This window comes from Rattus norvegicus, chromosome 10 (assembly GCF_021556685.1).
Source record: "Rattus norvegicus strain SHRSP/BbbUtx chromosome 10, alternate assembly SHRSP_T2T, whole genome shotgun sequence".
Taxonomy (NCBI): domain Eukaryota; kingdom Metazoa; phylum Chordata; class Mammalia; order Rodentia; family Muridae; genus Rattus; species Rattus norvegicus.
The window spans coordinates 55,598,803-55,613,069 of record NC_141543.1 but is presented as its reverse complement, the minus strand read 5'-3'; the positions used below and the strand labels follow the sequence as shown (position 1 = coordinate 55,613,069).

General features: G+C 46.1%; 1 protein-coding gene across 11 annotated transcripts in view; it reads left to right on the top strand.

Annotated features, from left to right (window-relative positions):
* Positions 1-14,267, top strand: part of Arhgap44 (Rho GTPase activating protein 44) — a 167,278-nt gene that overhangs the window by 122,919 nt on the left and 30,092 nt on the right. For all 11 annotated transcript variants that reach the window (XM_087571828.1, XM_087571831.1, XM_087571824.1 and 8 more), the window contains 5 exons: positions 4,091-4,159; positions 6,522-6,603; positions 7,005-7,132; positions 12,928-13,039; positions 13,398-13,479. In XM_087571828.1, coding sequence (XP_087427954.1) covers positions 4,091-4,159; positions 6,522-6,603; positions 7,005-7,132; positions 12,928-13,039; positions 13,398-13,479 — 473 coding nt within the window. The remainder of the gene's footprint in view (positions 1-4,090; positions 4,160-6,521; positions 6,604-7,004; positions 7,133-12,927; positions 13,040-13,397; positions 13,480-14,267) is intronic.

Sequence of the window (14,267 nt, the reverse complement as noted above, 5' to 3'; positions counted from 1 at the left end):
GTACTTGTTTATGTATTTCTTTTTGTGTAAATTCTAGTATGCAGGCACACCATGACACTCTGGAAGTCAGAGGACAAATCTAGAGAATAAGGTCTCTCCTTCTATCATTGTGATCCAGGGATGGAACATGGATCTTCACGCTTGGCACTTTTAGCCAAGTACTCCCAATTGGGAATACGTTGTTGGTAGTATTAGCCTTTGGGAACTGTCACCCCTGAGACCACTTAGTAACAAAAAAGCTTTCATTTTGCTTTCACTATCAGTTAATTTTCTCATTGCTGTGACAAAAATGCAGGACAGAGGCAGCTTAAAAAAAATAACTTTAACTAATAGTTGGAAGGTGTGTTTGTTAGGGTTTCCATTGCTGTGAAGTGACACCGTGACCAAGGCAACTCTTAAAAAGGACATTTAATTATGGCTTACTTACAGGTTCAGAGTTTCAGTTCATTATTATCCAGGCAGGCATGGTGCTAGAGGAGCTGAGAGTTCTACATCTTGTTTAGCAGGCAAACAGGAAAAGACTGACTCTCAGGCAGGTAGGAGGGGGGTGTCAAAGCCCACTCCCACAGTTCCCACACTTCCTCCAACAAGGCCACACCTCCGAATAGAGCCGCTCACATTCAAACCACTGCAGAGGGTGCAGTGGTTCGTGGTAGGCGAGACACGATGGTAGGGGCGTGAGGCACTTGGTCACATCATGTTAGGAAGCAGAGAGAGATGATATACCCCTCCCATGTTGTTGAGTCAAGAGCTGTAGCCCACAGGTTGAATGTCACCCACCACATTCAGAGGACATCTCGCTCCCCAGTTAAACCTCTCTGGGAATGCCCTTAGAGATATGGCTAGAGCTATGGCTCCTAGGTGTTCTAAATCACACAAGGCTATGAAATGAGACCAGCACACCCTCACTCGTTGTTCTGCACTGTGCTTTCTTTCTGGGGATCTGGGTGTCTCTTCATATCATATTCTTTCTCTGTGCAATCATGTTTAGCTTGCTAGACATGCCGTGTCTAGGGCAACACAGCTCTCCGTCTTTCTTTGCTGGCCAAGTCTTTATTTCTCCTTTACTTTTGAAGGGTAATTTCTCAGAGTATTGGATTCTAAGTTAGCTTTAATGTTTCTCTTCTAATATTTTCCCCACCCCATGCTGTGTACCAGCTTGCATGCTTTCTGAGTTAAACTCTAATTCCTTTCCCCTTTGTCACTTTCCCCAAGATTTTGTCTTTATTTGATCTGCTGAAATTTAAACATTGTGCATCTCGGTGTAATATTTTCATTTTATTTTTTAAAATGTATTTATTTATTTGGATCCTGATATCACCTCCTCTCCTCTCAATACTCCCTTATACAAGTCCTCCTCCTATTCCACCTCCCCCTTCTCTTTTGTGAAGCTGAAACCTCCCTCCGAGTGTCATTCTTCCATTAAAGCACACACACACACTCATACACACCACACACTCATACACACACACACACACTCATACACATACACTCATACACACACACCACACACGCGCACACACACACTTATACACACACATGCACACACACTACACACACACACACACGCACGCATGCGCATGCACACACACATGCGTGCATGCATACACACACACACACACACACACACACACACACACACACCACACCAAGTTGCTGCAGACTAGCCACATTCTCTCCCACTGATGCCAGACAAGGCACTCCATTTAGGGGCGTGGGATTTTCAGGCAAGCAGGCGGCTCAGGGACAGCCCCTGCTCCAGTTGTTGGAGAGCCTGCATGAAGACCAAGTTGCTCATCTGCTACATATGTGCAGGGGTCCTAGGTTCATCCTGTGCTCATCGCTGTTTGTTTGGTGGTTATTCAGTCTTTGGGAGTCTCCAAGGGTCCAGGTTAGTGGACCCTTGCTGTGGAATCTCTGTCCTCTTCAGGTCTCTCAATCCATCCACCAGCTCTTCCATAAAGACTCCCCAAGCTCCATCTAATGTTTGGCTGTGAGTCTCTGCATCTCTTTCCATTGTCTGCTGAGTGGAGCCTCTCAGAGGACAGTAATGCTAGGTTCCTGTCTGCGAGCATCACAGAGTATCTTTAATCGTGTCAGACTGAGAAGCACTTAAAGAAATGTTCAACATCCTTAGTTATAGGGAGATGCAAATCAAAATTAGTCTGAGATTCTACCTTAGAGCAATCAGAATGGCTAAGATCAAAAACTCAAAGGACAGCGCATGCCTAAAGTTGTGGAGCAAGGGGAACACTCCTCCACTGCTGGTGGGAGTGCAAGCTTGAACAGCCACTCTGGAAATCAATTCGGTATTTTGTCAGAAATTTGGGAATAGTTTCTACCTCAAGACCCAGCTATACCACTCCTGGGCATATACCCAAAAGATGCTCCCCCATCCCATAAGGACACTTGCTCAAGTATGTTCATAGCAGCTTTATTCATAATAGCCAGAAGCTGGAAACAACCTGGATGTCTCTCAACTGTAGAATGGATAAAGAAAATAAGGTTCATTTACATACTAGAATACTACTCCGCCATTATAAGCAAGGAGTGTTTTGTTCTTTGGGAACTTTGCCTGCTCTGGGACTTCATGTCCCTGTTTGTCCATTTAGCAAATGGTGCTCAAGCCTTACCAAGCCGAGCATGTTGAGATAATCGTCAACAGATGGAAAAGGTCCTTGGACTGTGTAACGTGAGGACCCCAAATTAGAAGCACAGTTCTTATCTAAGGGAATACCGATGTAGCTCAGTGGGGAAGTGTTTCCCCATCATGTAAGGGCCCCGAGTTCAATCCCCAATGTCACCCAAAAGTGGGCAAATAAAGCTGCAGTTTGATTTATGTCGACTTGCCTTAACTCGGGTGATGGAAGATTTAAGGGTGAATTTCCCGGGAGACGAGGAATAACCTCAAAGTGTCAGGTGAGGATTCTATGTGTCATTAAGCTTGGCACGTAGGTACTTCTGAATGGATGTTAACTCACTTCCTCCTCTCTTCTTTCTTGCTTCTGGACCAAGCTCAGGCCGGTCAAATCCACTTAAAACTTGGTGAGAGAACCTAGTGAGCTCTCCAGAGGATCTGTAAGGATCCTGGAAAGGGACTTGGCCATGTTTTCCTTCACTGTGTTCTCAAAGGTACCAGCTCAGTGGGAAGCTGGAGAGGCCAGTGGTGCTGCCGACTGCCTGAGGTCTCACAAGGCCAACTCTTCCTGCAGTGCCTGCTGGGCTGCCTGCCTCTGTTCCTTCAGGATCCGTGTTGGCTTTGTGGGTTATTGCTCTGCCTGTCTGATTCCTGTGTGCCAACTCCTCTCAGTGAGTGCTTCTTTTAGGGATTATGGCCTCTGGATGCCATAGAAGAACAGAGTGACATCCCCAAGACCCTCAAGCACCAGTATGCTGCTCCAAGAGCACTTACTGTGCGTGTTGTGGCTGTCTCTCTGGAACTAAAACTCTTTCTTCTCAGAATAAAATGTTCCAGATTCCAGGGCAGCCTTAGGCCGTTGCCGCCCAAGTCGATGGAAAGCCTAGTGGTGAAGAACTTTGAACTCTGCTACATTTGCGTGCACCATAGGAGGAGCAGAATCTGCCAAGTTTTCAATCAGCAGTCCTTCCCCACTGTGGACCTTGTCTATCTGGGAGTTCTGCAAATCACTGCATCTCTGCTCCTTTCCCATGTGCTCATGGTCATCCAGTCAGTTTGAGGGTGGAGGCTAGCAGGAAGGTGAAGTAACCCAAGCCAAGAAGAGGCAAGCCACTGTGTGTGCTTGGAGTTGCTTCAGGTGACAGGGCAAGCTGTGGAGGTGTAGAGAGCTCATTTGCACATCACTGCTCTACACCAGCTTGGATTTGCTAGCCCATAAGTTAAAGCTCTGAGAAAACTACTAGTATGGTAGACTCCAAAGTCATTCATTTCTAGAACCATGGCTGGAACACAGGAAGGCCCATGCGAAGAGTATTTGACCTGTCACATACTATTGAAAATCGGGTGCAGCAGAGTTTAAGCCCTTTCCTCCCGTGCTGTCTGGGACAGGTGGTAGCCACCCTCCCCCAATATTATTTTTTTAACCTTGTCTATATATTTTGCTGTGCACAGGACCAGCTTTCCGCTGACATGTACAGTTTTGTGGCCAAAGAAATTGACTATGCAAACTACTTTCAAACGGTAAGGGCTCACCGAGGTAAGACTTCAGAGAGTCTTTTTTTTTTTTTTTGGTTCTTCTTTTTTTCGGAGCTGGGGACCGAACCCAGGGCCTTGCGCTTCCTAGGCGAGCGCTCTACCACTGAGCTAAATCCCCAGCCCCCCAGAGAGTCTTTATAGGCTGTTATGGTGGAGACGCCAAAGGAAGGTGGGCATAAGAAAGGGACCTTCTGATTGCATGAAAGCATCAGTGGAGGAAGTGAGGGGCGGGGTGGGCAGCACTTTGCTGGTTCAATCTCTAGGTGAATTCTGTCCGTGTGTAGATTTGTTCCAACACCTAAGCTTAAACCAGAACCCCGTCCCTGAGGATTATCACAGCCTAGTTAAAAGGTAGCAGGGGTCCTCAACCAAGAGTGATGCTTCCCCCTTAACTAGAGGACTTTGGGAGTCAATAGGTGCCTCTGGTTGTCCCAGGAAGGTTGTGACAGCACTGTGCCAATGGTAGGAAAAGGGAAGCGCTAAACCTCTTCAGATGTACAGGCAGCTCCAGACGGGCAGAGTTGCCTAACCCAGGAAATGTGAGGACCCACGCTGAGAAACCTAGATTTGTGACAGTAAAGGATTAGAGAGGAATAGGAAGATATTCAGCTTCCCACAAAGGCGCGTCTGTTTATATTGAAGATCTTTGCCAATTTCAAAAGGCAGCGATTGATTTGTCCTGGTGACTGCCCTTTCTCAGTGAAAGCAGACTGAGTCCAGAGACAGGGTCTGAGTGAACCTGAGCTTCCGTCAGCCAGTCCTGAGGATTTGGGCCCTGGCTCCTTGCCAGAGTGAATAAAAGGCTCAATAAAGAAGTGAGAGAAAAGCATTGACAGAGGAATCACACATGGGAGACACTGAGTGTACCTGTGCCCTAAACCCGCCAGCTTTCATTTCATGACCAAAGAAGTGGCAGGATAAGAAAAGAAATGACTCAGAGAGAGTAGCAGGCAGACGGATGTGAAAAGTACAAAGTGCTCAGTGGTGTACATCGGGTGAACAGCTGCGGGCTGTGGCACTTTCCTGCATTAATAGGGGTGCAAACCTTTGTACTTCCCCCTGCGCACGCGCGCGCGCGCACACACACACACACACACACACACACACACACACACACACACACACACACCCCCCAGAGCTGCTAAGTATCACTTCCAATATGGAATGTCTTCTTCAAAGTAGTTGTATTGATTAATTTTCTGTTGCCATTGTCAGGCGCCATACCCCCAAAGCAGCTCTTCCAGGGAAGGGTTTATTTGAGACTTATGTTACCAGAGTGATAAGGGTTCATCTTGGAGGCTTGGCAGCAGCCAGCCTTGAAGGTCCCTGAGGGCTCACATCCTCAAATACAATCAAGAAGCAGAGACAGCACACCGGAAGTAGAAAGGCTTTTCCAAGCCTGCTCCTCGTGACATATTTCCTCCGGCAAGGCCCACCATCTGAATTGCACCCCCAAACAGAACCACCATCTGGGGACCAAGTGGTCAATTGTGGGAGACTCTGGGTCCACTTCTCATTCAGGCCACTACAGTAGTATATTTTCAGACATATTCCATGGATTTGACTTACGGAATTCGAGAGTTGCTGAAGCCAACCTAATCCTCAGCACTCAGGCTTTGTGGGGCTGCTTCCCTGGCTTCCATGCAGTGTTTTCTCAGGCCTCCAGTTCCCTTTGTCCCACACTAATGCTGTCATCGTGTATGCTCCATGCCAGGCTTTTGTTTAGTTTGGGGGAGCTGGGCAGCCAGAAAATAAATGAAGTCACTCTTGCTCGTGAGTTTTCCTTGGCCCTAAGCAACACTGTAGTTGTTTCTTTAATGGGTTGGGTGGTAAGGAGAACACCTTGAAAGAGTTTGTTCCCAGGCCCACGAGGCTGTAGTCAACGCCATTATGCCTCCCGCTGTATATGTGAAGTAGAACCATGTGCTTTCCCAGCACTTACGTGTTCAGGTGACTCACAGAAGTCAGTGTGCACACTGGCTGCTCTAACTCGTGTATGTCTTACAGGCAAACGGACCTCAGCATGTATTTTCTGTTTATACTTACCAGTTGGTGCATCTTTATTGCTACCTTCAGCTGTGAGGATGGTGAGGTCAGGTGATCCAAAGCAAGTTCTCTAAGCCAGGATCCAGCTCAGGCAGGTTCCCCTGTCCCTTCCTGATTCTCCTATTGCCTATGACTCCACACAGAAAGACCCCTTTTTCCATACTGGCTGAAGCACTGGAGGAGGCTGAGGGCTATCCTGGCTGCTCCCTCCATGAGCAAGTGCCTTTGTGAAGAATGGAGGCCACTGTAGAAGTCTGTTTCCCTTTGGCAAAGCGTGATGTTTGTTCCTGTGTTTTCTCAGCTAATAGAAGTGCAAGCTGAGTACCACAGGAAGTCGCTGACACTGCTGCAGGCTGTGTTGCCTCAGATCAAAGCACAGCAGGGTAAGTGCAAGCCTCCCTCAGAGCTGGGAGGCTGGGGAGCCTGCTTGCCCTCCTGGATGAGAACAGTTCCCCACCTGTGCTCACTGGGAACATTCATGTTTAAAAGAGCTGGGACCTCCCTGAGCTGGTGTTCATCAGTGACCCAAAGCTGAGCTCATCCCTTCACCCTTCAAAGGGGATGACTTGGGTGTGTGTAGTGTGGCTGTCACATTAACCCCAGTGGTGACAGGTTCAGTTCTCTCTGTGCCTTTCTATTTTCCACTAAGCCACAGAATGGATGCTCATCTGGACCCTCTGTTTCTTTGGTACTGTGTACAGAATCTGGATAAAGGGAGAAAGAGTCTGTTATAGGTGGCCTTGGGAAGCTACTAATGGCCCCTTTCTTGCTCACCCCTCCCCAGAGGCCTGGGTGGAGAAGCCTTCCTTTGGGAAGCCCCTGGAGGAGCACCTGATGATCAGCGGCCGTGAGATCGCCTTCCCTATCGAGGCGTGTGTGACGATGCTGCTGGAGTGTGGGATGCAGGAGGAGGTAGGCACAAAGCATCCATAGCTGCCCTTTAGCTGGTTTGCTCTCCCAAGAAGCGGGGTCTGCAGGTGCTTCTCCCCTGTGACATCACCACCATAAATCCCTAAATCAAGATGTGCTAATTCGGGCATTATTGTCTCTCCTGCACATACTAATAGGCACTGAATTCTCTTGAGAAGTTTTGCTTTTACAGAGAGACTAGGGGGCTATGGGAGATCGACAGGTGCCCATGAAGGCTGTGTGATGAAATTCTAGATCTCAGTCCTTCATATGTAATGTGATTTGGTGATTTGAAGAATCTGTTGCTGCCTTTATGTCTATTAATCTTACCTTCTCCCTTCTTCATCCTTCTTTTCTATGTCTTCCTTTCCCTCTGTCCTCGTCCCCTTCCTCCCCTTCTTCCTCCTTGTCTCCTTCTAATTATCTTCTTCCTCTTCTTCCTTCTCCTTCCCTTCCTTTTCCCCTCTCCTCCTCTCTTCCCTCCCTCTTGCTGTTCCTCCTCCTTTGCTTTCTCTAGGTTCTCCTCTTCTTCCTCTCCCTCTCCCTTTGTGTTAGGAAGTTTCTGGTTTTCAGGATAGCACTCTTACCTGTCCATTTTGTTCAGATCTTCACAATTTCACTGATCAGGATGTTAGAATGTTCTTTTCGGAGTGTCCTGTGAGGAAGGGCTATGAGGAATTGATGGCAGTCACTCTGTCTTGCCTAGTCAGTCATTTATCTGGTTTCATCTGCAGGCTATGTTAACATCTCCATGCCATCTTCCTTTAGCCTGATCAACCACTCTGTGTTGGTGTAGGACATGCTACGTGCTTACCATTTGTTACTAAACAAAATAAACACATTGGAGGAGATGAGTCATTTGATACTGAGAAATATAATCATGGAATGAGGGCTTATAAACTTAGTGGAAGAGATGAGTCTAGCATTCATCTAACAAGCATAATTAGTCCAATGTATTCTTTGATTGTGAGACCAGATAAGACAAACTGAGGGCTGAGGAAGAGAGAGAAGGTGGCGTAATGCACATCTATGTTGGCTGAGTTTTGTGTACCAGGCCTATTCTACATAGTAGATGTTTAAAAATAAAATTTACAGCGCACATGACTGGAGGAGCTGGCCGCGTGTGGCCGGGGATCATGAGACTTTTGAATATCTTGCTCACTGGTATACCAGGGGCGGAGAAACCAGGACTGAAGTGCAAAAATGTGGGTGACTTAGCTCCAGGAGGGCAGTTTTTTATATGATGGCTATGATGAAGGATATGATTGTCTCATTTTAAACAAAGATAGAGCCATTGATGAGTTAGAGAGTCAGATGAGAGAAGGTAGCATTATTGTTGATTACCATGGTTATGAGTCCTTTCTAACACTGGATTCATACAATGTGTTGAGAAGTAATGGCATATTGTAAAGAAGAAGAAAAAAAGACTTAAAGCAAGGGAGGCTAATGAGGAGAAACTACAAGACAATATTCAGTGTGAGAGTTTCAGGTTCTTTAGGAAGAAACTATAGCATCTTACAAAGAAGAAATTGGGCATCTACTATCCAGTAAAGAACCAGAAGAGCTAAAGGATAATGTCAACCTAATCACAAAATGGATTGGAAATGGGTCAAGAATAGCAACTCTCAATGTACAGACTGGCCATCCAGGCATGGCAATGCACGCCTTTAATTCCAGATCTCGGGAGGCAGAGACTGGTCTATGTAGTGAGTTCTAGGCCAGTCAGGGCTCCATAGTAAGACCCTGTCTGCTCACAGTCCAGCGACCCTTGTTAATATCACTCAGCCTACTTAGTAGAAATTGCCCAAGGGTCAATTGAAGAAAACTAGGCTGTAGCTCTAGCTGATACCTGGATTTCATTTTCTCCATGAGAAAGCATAAACATAGGAATATAAAGTAAGGATTGAGGCTGAAAATTGTCATCAAATTCAACTGATAAATAGTGAATGCATGTCTTTTAAGTTTAATCACTCAAACGCGGGTGGTATCTTAAAATAAGAATGGAAAACTAAATATAAAAACCATAAAATTTCAAAGGGGAAAAGAGTAAATATGGAGCTGAGGAGATAGTTCAGTCCTTAAGTTTCTGCTGTGTAAGCAGGAGGACCTAAGTTGGGGTATCCAACAGCCACATCAAGAAATGGCTCAAGTACACTCTTGAGACTCTAGCGCAGGAGGGAGCACAGATAGGACTTCTGGGGCTTGCTGGACTCCGTCCTAACCACAGACCTGTGAGTTCTAGGTGTAGCTAGAGAGCCCTTTTCAAGGCCAAAAGACAGAGGGCAATAAAGGAAATACCCAGTGTTCTCCTCTGGTGTCCCTCACCTGCCCACATTTGCTTATATTACTCATATACACTGAAAAGGATGGGAAATAAATATGGGGTTTCGTTTTGTTTGTGTCGTTATACTATTAAATCACTGGTATAATTTCATAGTTGTTATCAGTGAAAAAGGTAAAAAGGGTCTCGTTGGTCCTTAAGGAAATCTTATGGAGGAGGCTAACTGGTCTTTTCTAGCCTGCCTGTCTGCTTGTCTGTCTACTTGTCTGTCTGTCTTTCCATCTGTCATCTACCTCTGTCTCTTCCTTCCTTCTTCCCTTCCTTTTTTACTCCTTCTTTATTTTTGTGTTTTTGAGGCAGCATCTTATCCTATAGGCCAAGCTGATATAAAACTTGCTCTAGAGCCTTGATTGTTTAATTATAGAATAACTTAAATATAAAACAATGAGTCTTATATCCTAGTCACCTTGGTTCCTCTCTACCAGCACTAATCCTTGCCTATTAGAAGCAGACTCTTATTATAAGCTATAAGTAACAGCACGTTTTTAGCATTGTCAAGTATCTAGTCGGTATCAGCTGCTGAGCTGGCCTCAGATGTTTCCTGTCTTATCTCTGCCTCTCTGGTCTCTGCCCTCCCAGGAACACTCTTCCTCTAGACAGATCCACCTCCCACCTTTTGCCTTATTTTTCCCACTTTGCTTCACCTCCTTTCTTTTACTAACAAATATGATTAGGTTTTCCTCAACCTGGAAAAGAAATATGTCCCCTATAGCTCAGAGGAGTCTCCCATTCCTTTCCCTAGCTCATTGGCTGTGTTTTTTTTATGAAGCACAATTCCAAAGAAACACTCTGAACATTCACTGCCATGTGCCTGCCAAGACTCACTCCCTCTCTCCTTGTGGTGTTACTTCTGTGCCTGTCTTTGTTACGTTTCTAGTGCTGTAACAAAGCATCATGACCAAAGCATTTTGTAAGAGAAAGTATTTAACATAGGGCTCATAGTTTCAGAGGGGTAGAGTCCTGGATGGCAGAGCAGGCCTGTCCCATGGCAGCAGGGACAGTTGAGAGCTCACATCTTCATCCTTAAGCAGGAGGCAAAGTGTCGCCTATTGCTACATTGTGGGTTCCGCTTTCTTCCCCCGTCTCAACCGCCTAACACTAGATAGGAGAACGGAGGGATAGCGAGGAAAGGAAAGAGCTTTCCCTGGGGGCCAGACATGGGGAGGTGTTACCATTAGATTACTTCCTGCTGTTTAGGGGCATCGGATTCTGTGGGGCAAATTTGATCTTCACCATCAGGATATCTGATTTCTTCTTGTTGTTTCTTCTTTGCGCATGACTACTTAACAAAAACCACGACCAACAACAACCAACGACCCAACCTACCTCTGGGCTCTAGCATTTATAGACCCTCTGAAAAGTCCCCAGAATTCCAAACATCACAGAACTGCAGAAACTGTCTGCAGCCGGAAAAACAGCACCCATGCTAGAGCATGAGGCAGATCATGGTCAGCTGCTGTGGACAGTCTGAAGCAGCTGATAGCTCATACTTGGAAATAAAATGAAAACATATTCTTATAATATATATATGTATATATATATATATACTCCAAAACTGTCACTGCAGCAGAGAGCTAACTGGACATAGGATGAAGTTTTTGAAACCTCAAAGTCCACTCCCAGCGACACACCTCCTCAAACAATGTCACACCTCCTAATCCTTCCCAAGTAGTTCTACTAACCGGGAACTGAGTATTAAAACATATGAATCCATGGAGGCCCATTCGCATTCAAACATCCACAGTCCCCATCATCTTATAGCTCAAATTGTCCTCGCTGATTATCCAAGTCAAGTCCAGTGGCCAGCACCAGACTTGTTTGTCTCATTGCTACCTGATACAGCTACCATAACTGTCCTGCACCATGGCCCCCAGGGCCCCGGTAAACATAGGCCTCTACCCTCCTCTCTCTCAGGTTGTTTTCTTTTTTTTTTTCTTTTTTTTTTAAGATTTATTTACGTATTTTATGTATATGAGTACACTGTAGCTGTCTTCAGACACACCAGAAGAGGGCATCGGATCCCATTACAGGTGGTTGTGAGCCACCATGTGGTTGCTGGGAATTGAACTCAGGACCTCTGGAAGAGCAGTCAGTGCTCTTAACCGCTGAGCCATCTCTCCAACTCCAGGTTGTTGTCTATTACAGTCATCTACTCCTCAATCTGTACCTCGGCGTCTCTGAGGATTCCTCCCACGGCATCTGCTCTCCCTGAATTATGCCTCAGCCTATATGTGGATGTCTCTCATGTTTAGGCTTTACTCTGCCTTTGTTGGCATTTTTCCAGTGTGCCCTGCAAACCCCTTGACACCCTTGTGCTGAACTAACTAGCTATATTCATAATCCTTCAGTAAAGCAAGCTTTCAGTGTTATGTAGCCAACTGTACCTGCTGATTTTATGTTTTCCCCCTTTTCCATAAGGTGGAATGCCCAAAACACAAAAAACACCAAATCGTGTATCGCTTTGTTCCTTCCTATGTCTGCTCACTCTCTTAGATTTATAAATTAGGCACACCAAGAGACCGTGTTAATTACTCTTTGGTTGGGGGACACCTAAAGAGGCATAGCAGAAAGCCAGAGGGTTCCACACTTCACTCCCCGGGTCCAGGTCTTCCTCCCCACTCCGACCTGCATTTATCTTCTCTTTCAAACCCCCCATTACCCCAGTTTTACTTTATAATCTGAGGCTGCTTATTTGGACCTAAGTGAAGTAACACCGAAGTAATGTTAAGAATGGAGGCTGGAGCTTTGCAGGACACAGCCATGTACCCTTTTTCCGAGGACACAGGTGCTACTTAGTTCAGTTTGTGCCTCCCATTTATATGCAAGGACACACATGCTCCTGCACATGGACCAGCAATTCTCAACCTGTGGATCTGAGCCCTTTGGGGAGGTCAAATGACCCTTAGGCTTTCACTGAATGACCCTTTCACAGAGGTCACCTAAGACCACTGGAATACCCAGATTTATATTACTGTTTATAACAGTAACAAAATTATAGTTATGGAGGGGCAGCGAAAAAGGTTTTATGGCTGGGGGTCACCACAGCACGAGGAACTGAATTAAAGGGTCGCAGCATTAGGAAGGTTGAGAACTATTAACACAGACATTTGTTTGTTCAAGTTATTAGACCTTCATGTTTGATAGCTCTCAGGCTGATTCTCCAAGATTTACTTTCAGTGTGAAAAGGACCAGGCACCTGAGAGTCCAAGGTTCCAAAACGCAATATACTTAGTCAGTTCGGCGAGCCACTAGGCAGTGAACTGTCACACTGGGAACAGCATGGTGGACTCCTGAGATGCTCAAGTCTGAAGGAGATGCCTAAGAAAGGAGCCAGCTGTAGCCTCGGAACATGGCATTAGGTGAAAGGCTGGTCCAGAGGGAAGAGCAGGTGGACTTTCTATCTCTCTGTTTTTCTCTTGTTGCTGACCACACTCTCACTCCTCAATCCTATTGGTAGGGCCTCTTCCGGGTAGCCCCCTCAGCCTCCAAGCTGAAGAAGCTGAAAGCTGCCCTGGACTGCTGTGTGGTGGATGTCCAGGAGTATTCAGCAGACCCCCATGCCATAGCAGGTAGGTACCCTCCACCTCTGAGCCAGGGTTCACAGGGAAGGGTTCATGGACAGTGTGTGGCACTGTCTGGAACAGTGGCGTCAGATGTCCACCTAGGGCCCCCTTTCAGGCCTCATTGTTCTGATCATTGAAGGAAGACTCCCTTGGCTGTACAGTTAGCTGAAAGGTGAGGCAATATGAGAAACAAGAGGCGGGACTTGTAATGTTTGGCCCAGGTACGTTCGAAGCCTAGCAACTATTCATGTGGGAAACCACTGTTTAATCTTGTGTTTCCCAAAGGATCACGCCCAAATGGAGCAATGCAGGCTGATGCAGTTTGTCCTGTTGTGTTGTAACAGCTTACTGTATTTATGCCCAGGGGCTTTGAAGTCTTATCTCCGAGAGTTGCCAGAGCCTCTTATGACCTTTGAACTCTATGATGAATGGATCCAGGCTTCTAAGTGAGTACCCAGTGTTGGATTGTGAGATGGGTTGGGATTATGGGGATGATAATCGTCTGCATGTATCTGTGGACCATTGGATGCTTAGGTCCCTTTTACAAAGCAGACAGCATAGTGTTTGCATAGAACCTCATGTGTACTTTAAGCCATCCATAGATTACTTAGAATGCCCAATGGCATGTAAATAGTTGATCTACTTCATTGTCTGTAGGTTCATTGAAGTGTGAAAGCCTGTGAGCTGGGATCCAGCTACTAGCCTTCTTCTTTCTATCATGAAGGACTGTTAGCCCCCATTCCCAAAAGAGCACGTGTAAGAACACTGTGAGCAACTCTATTTGGGAAGTTACTAATGGCTCATGAGGAAGGGACAGAGCATTGCCTCATGTTCTGAGGCAAGTAAAAAGTTAATAGAGCCACTCTGGCTACTAGGAAAGATAGGTCTGCTGTTGAATGAAATCGGCAACTTGAGGAGGACACATGAGGGGTGTGTGTGTGTGAGAGTGTGTGTGTGTGTGTGTGTGTGTGTGTGTGTGTGTGTGTGTGTGTGTGTACACCCAACTAGGAAATAACAGTGATTTCTTTTGGCAGAAAGAACAAGACAAGAGTAATCTCAGGGTCTTTATCCATATCTGTCACAGGGATATTTTAGCAACAATTAATTAATAACACTGTGGTGTGGACAGTGGATGCAATACATGCCCCCAAGGATCAGGTTGAGGGAGCAGAACTAGGAGGCTAGGAGCCAGTATAGCCCACAGGCAAGGCAAGCCACAGACTGGGGCTCCTCA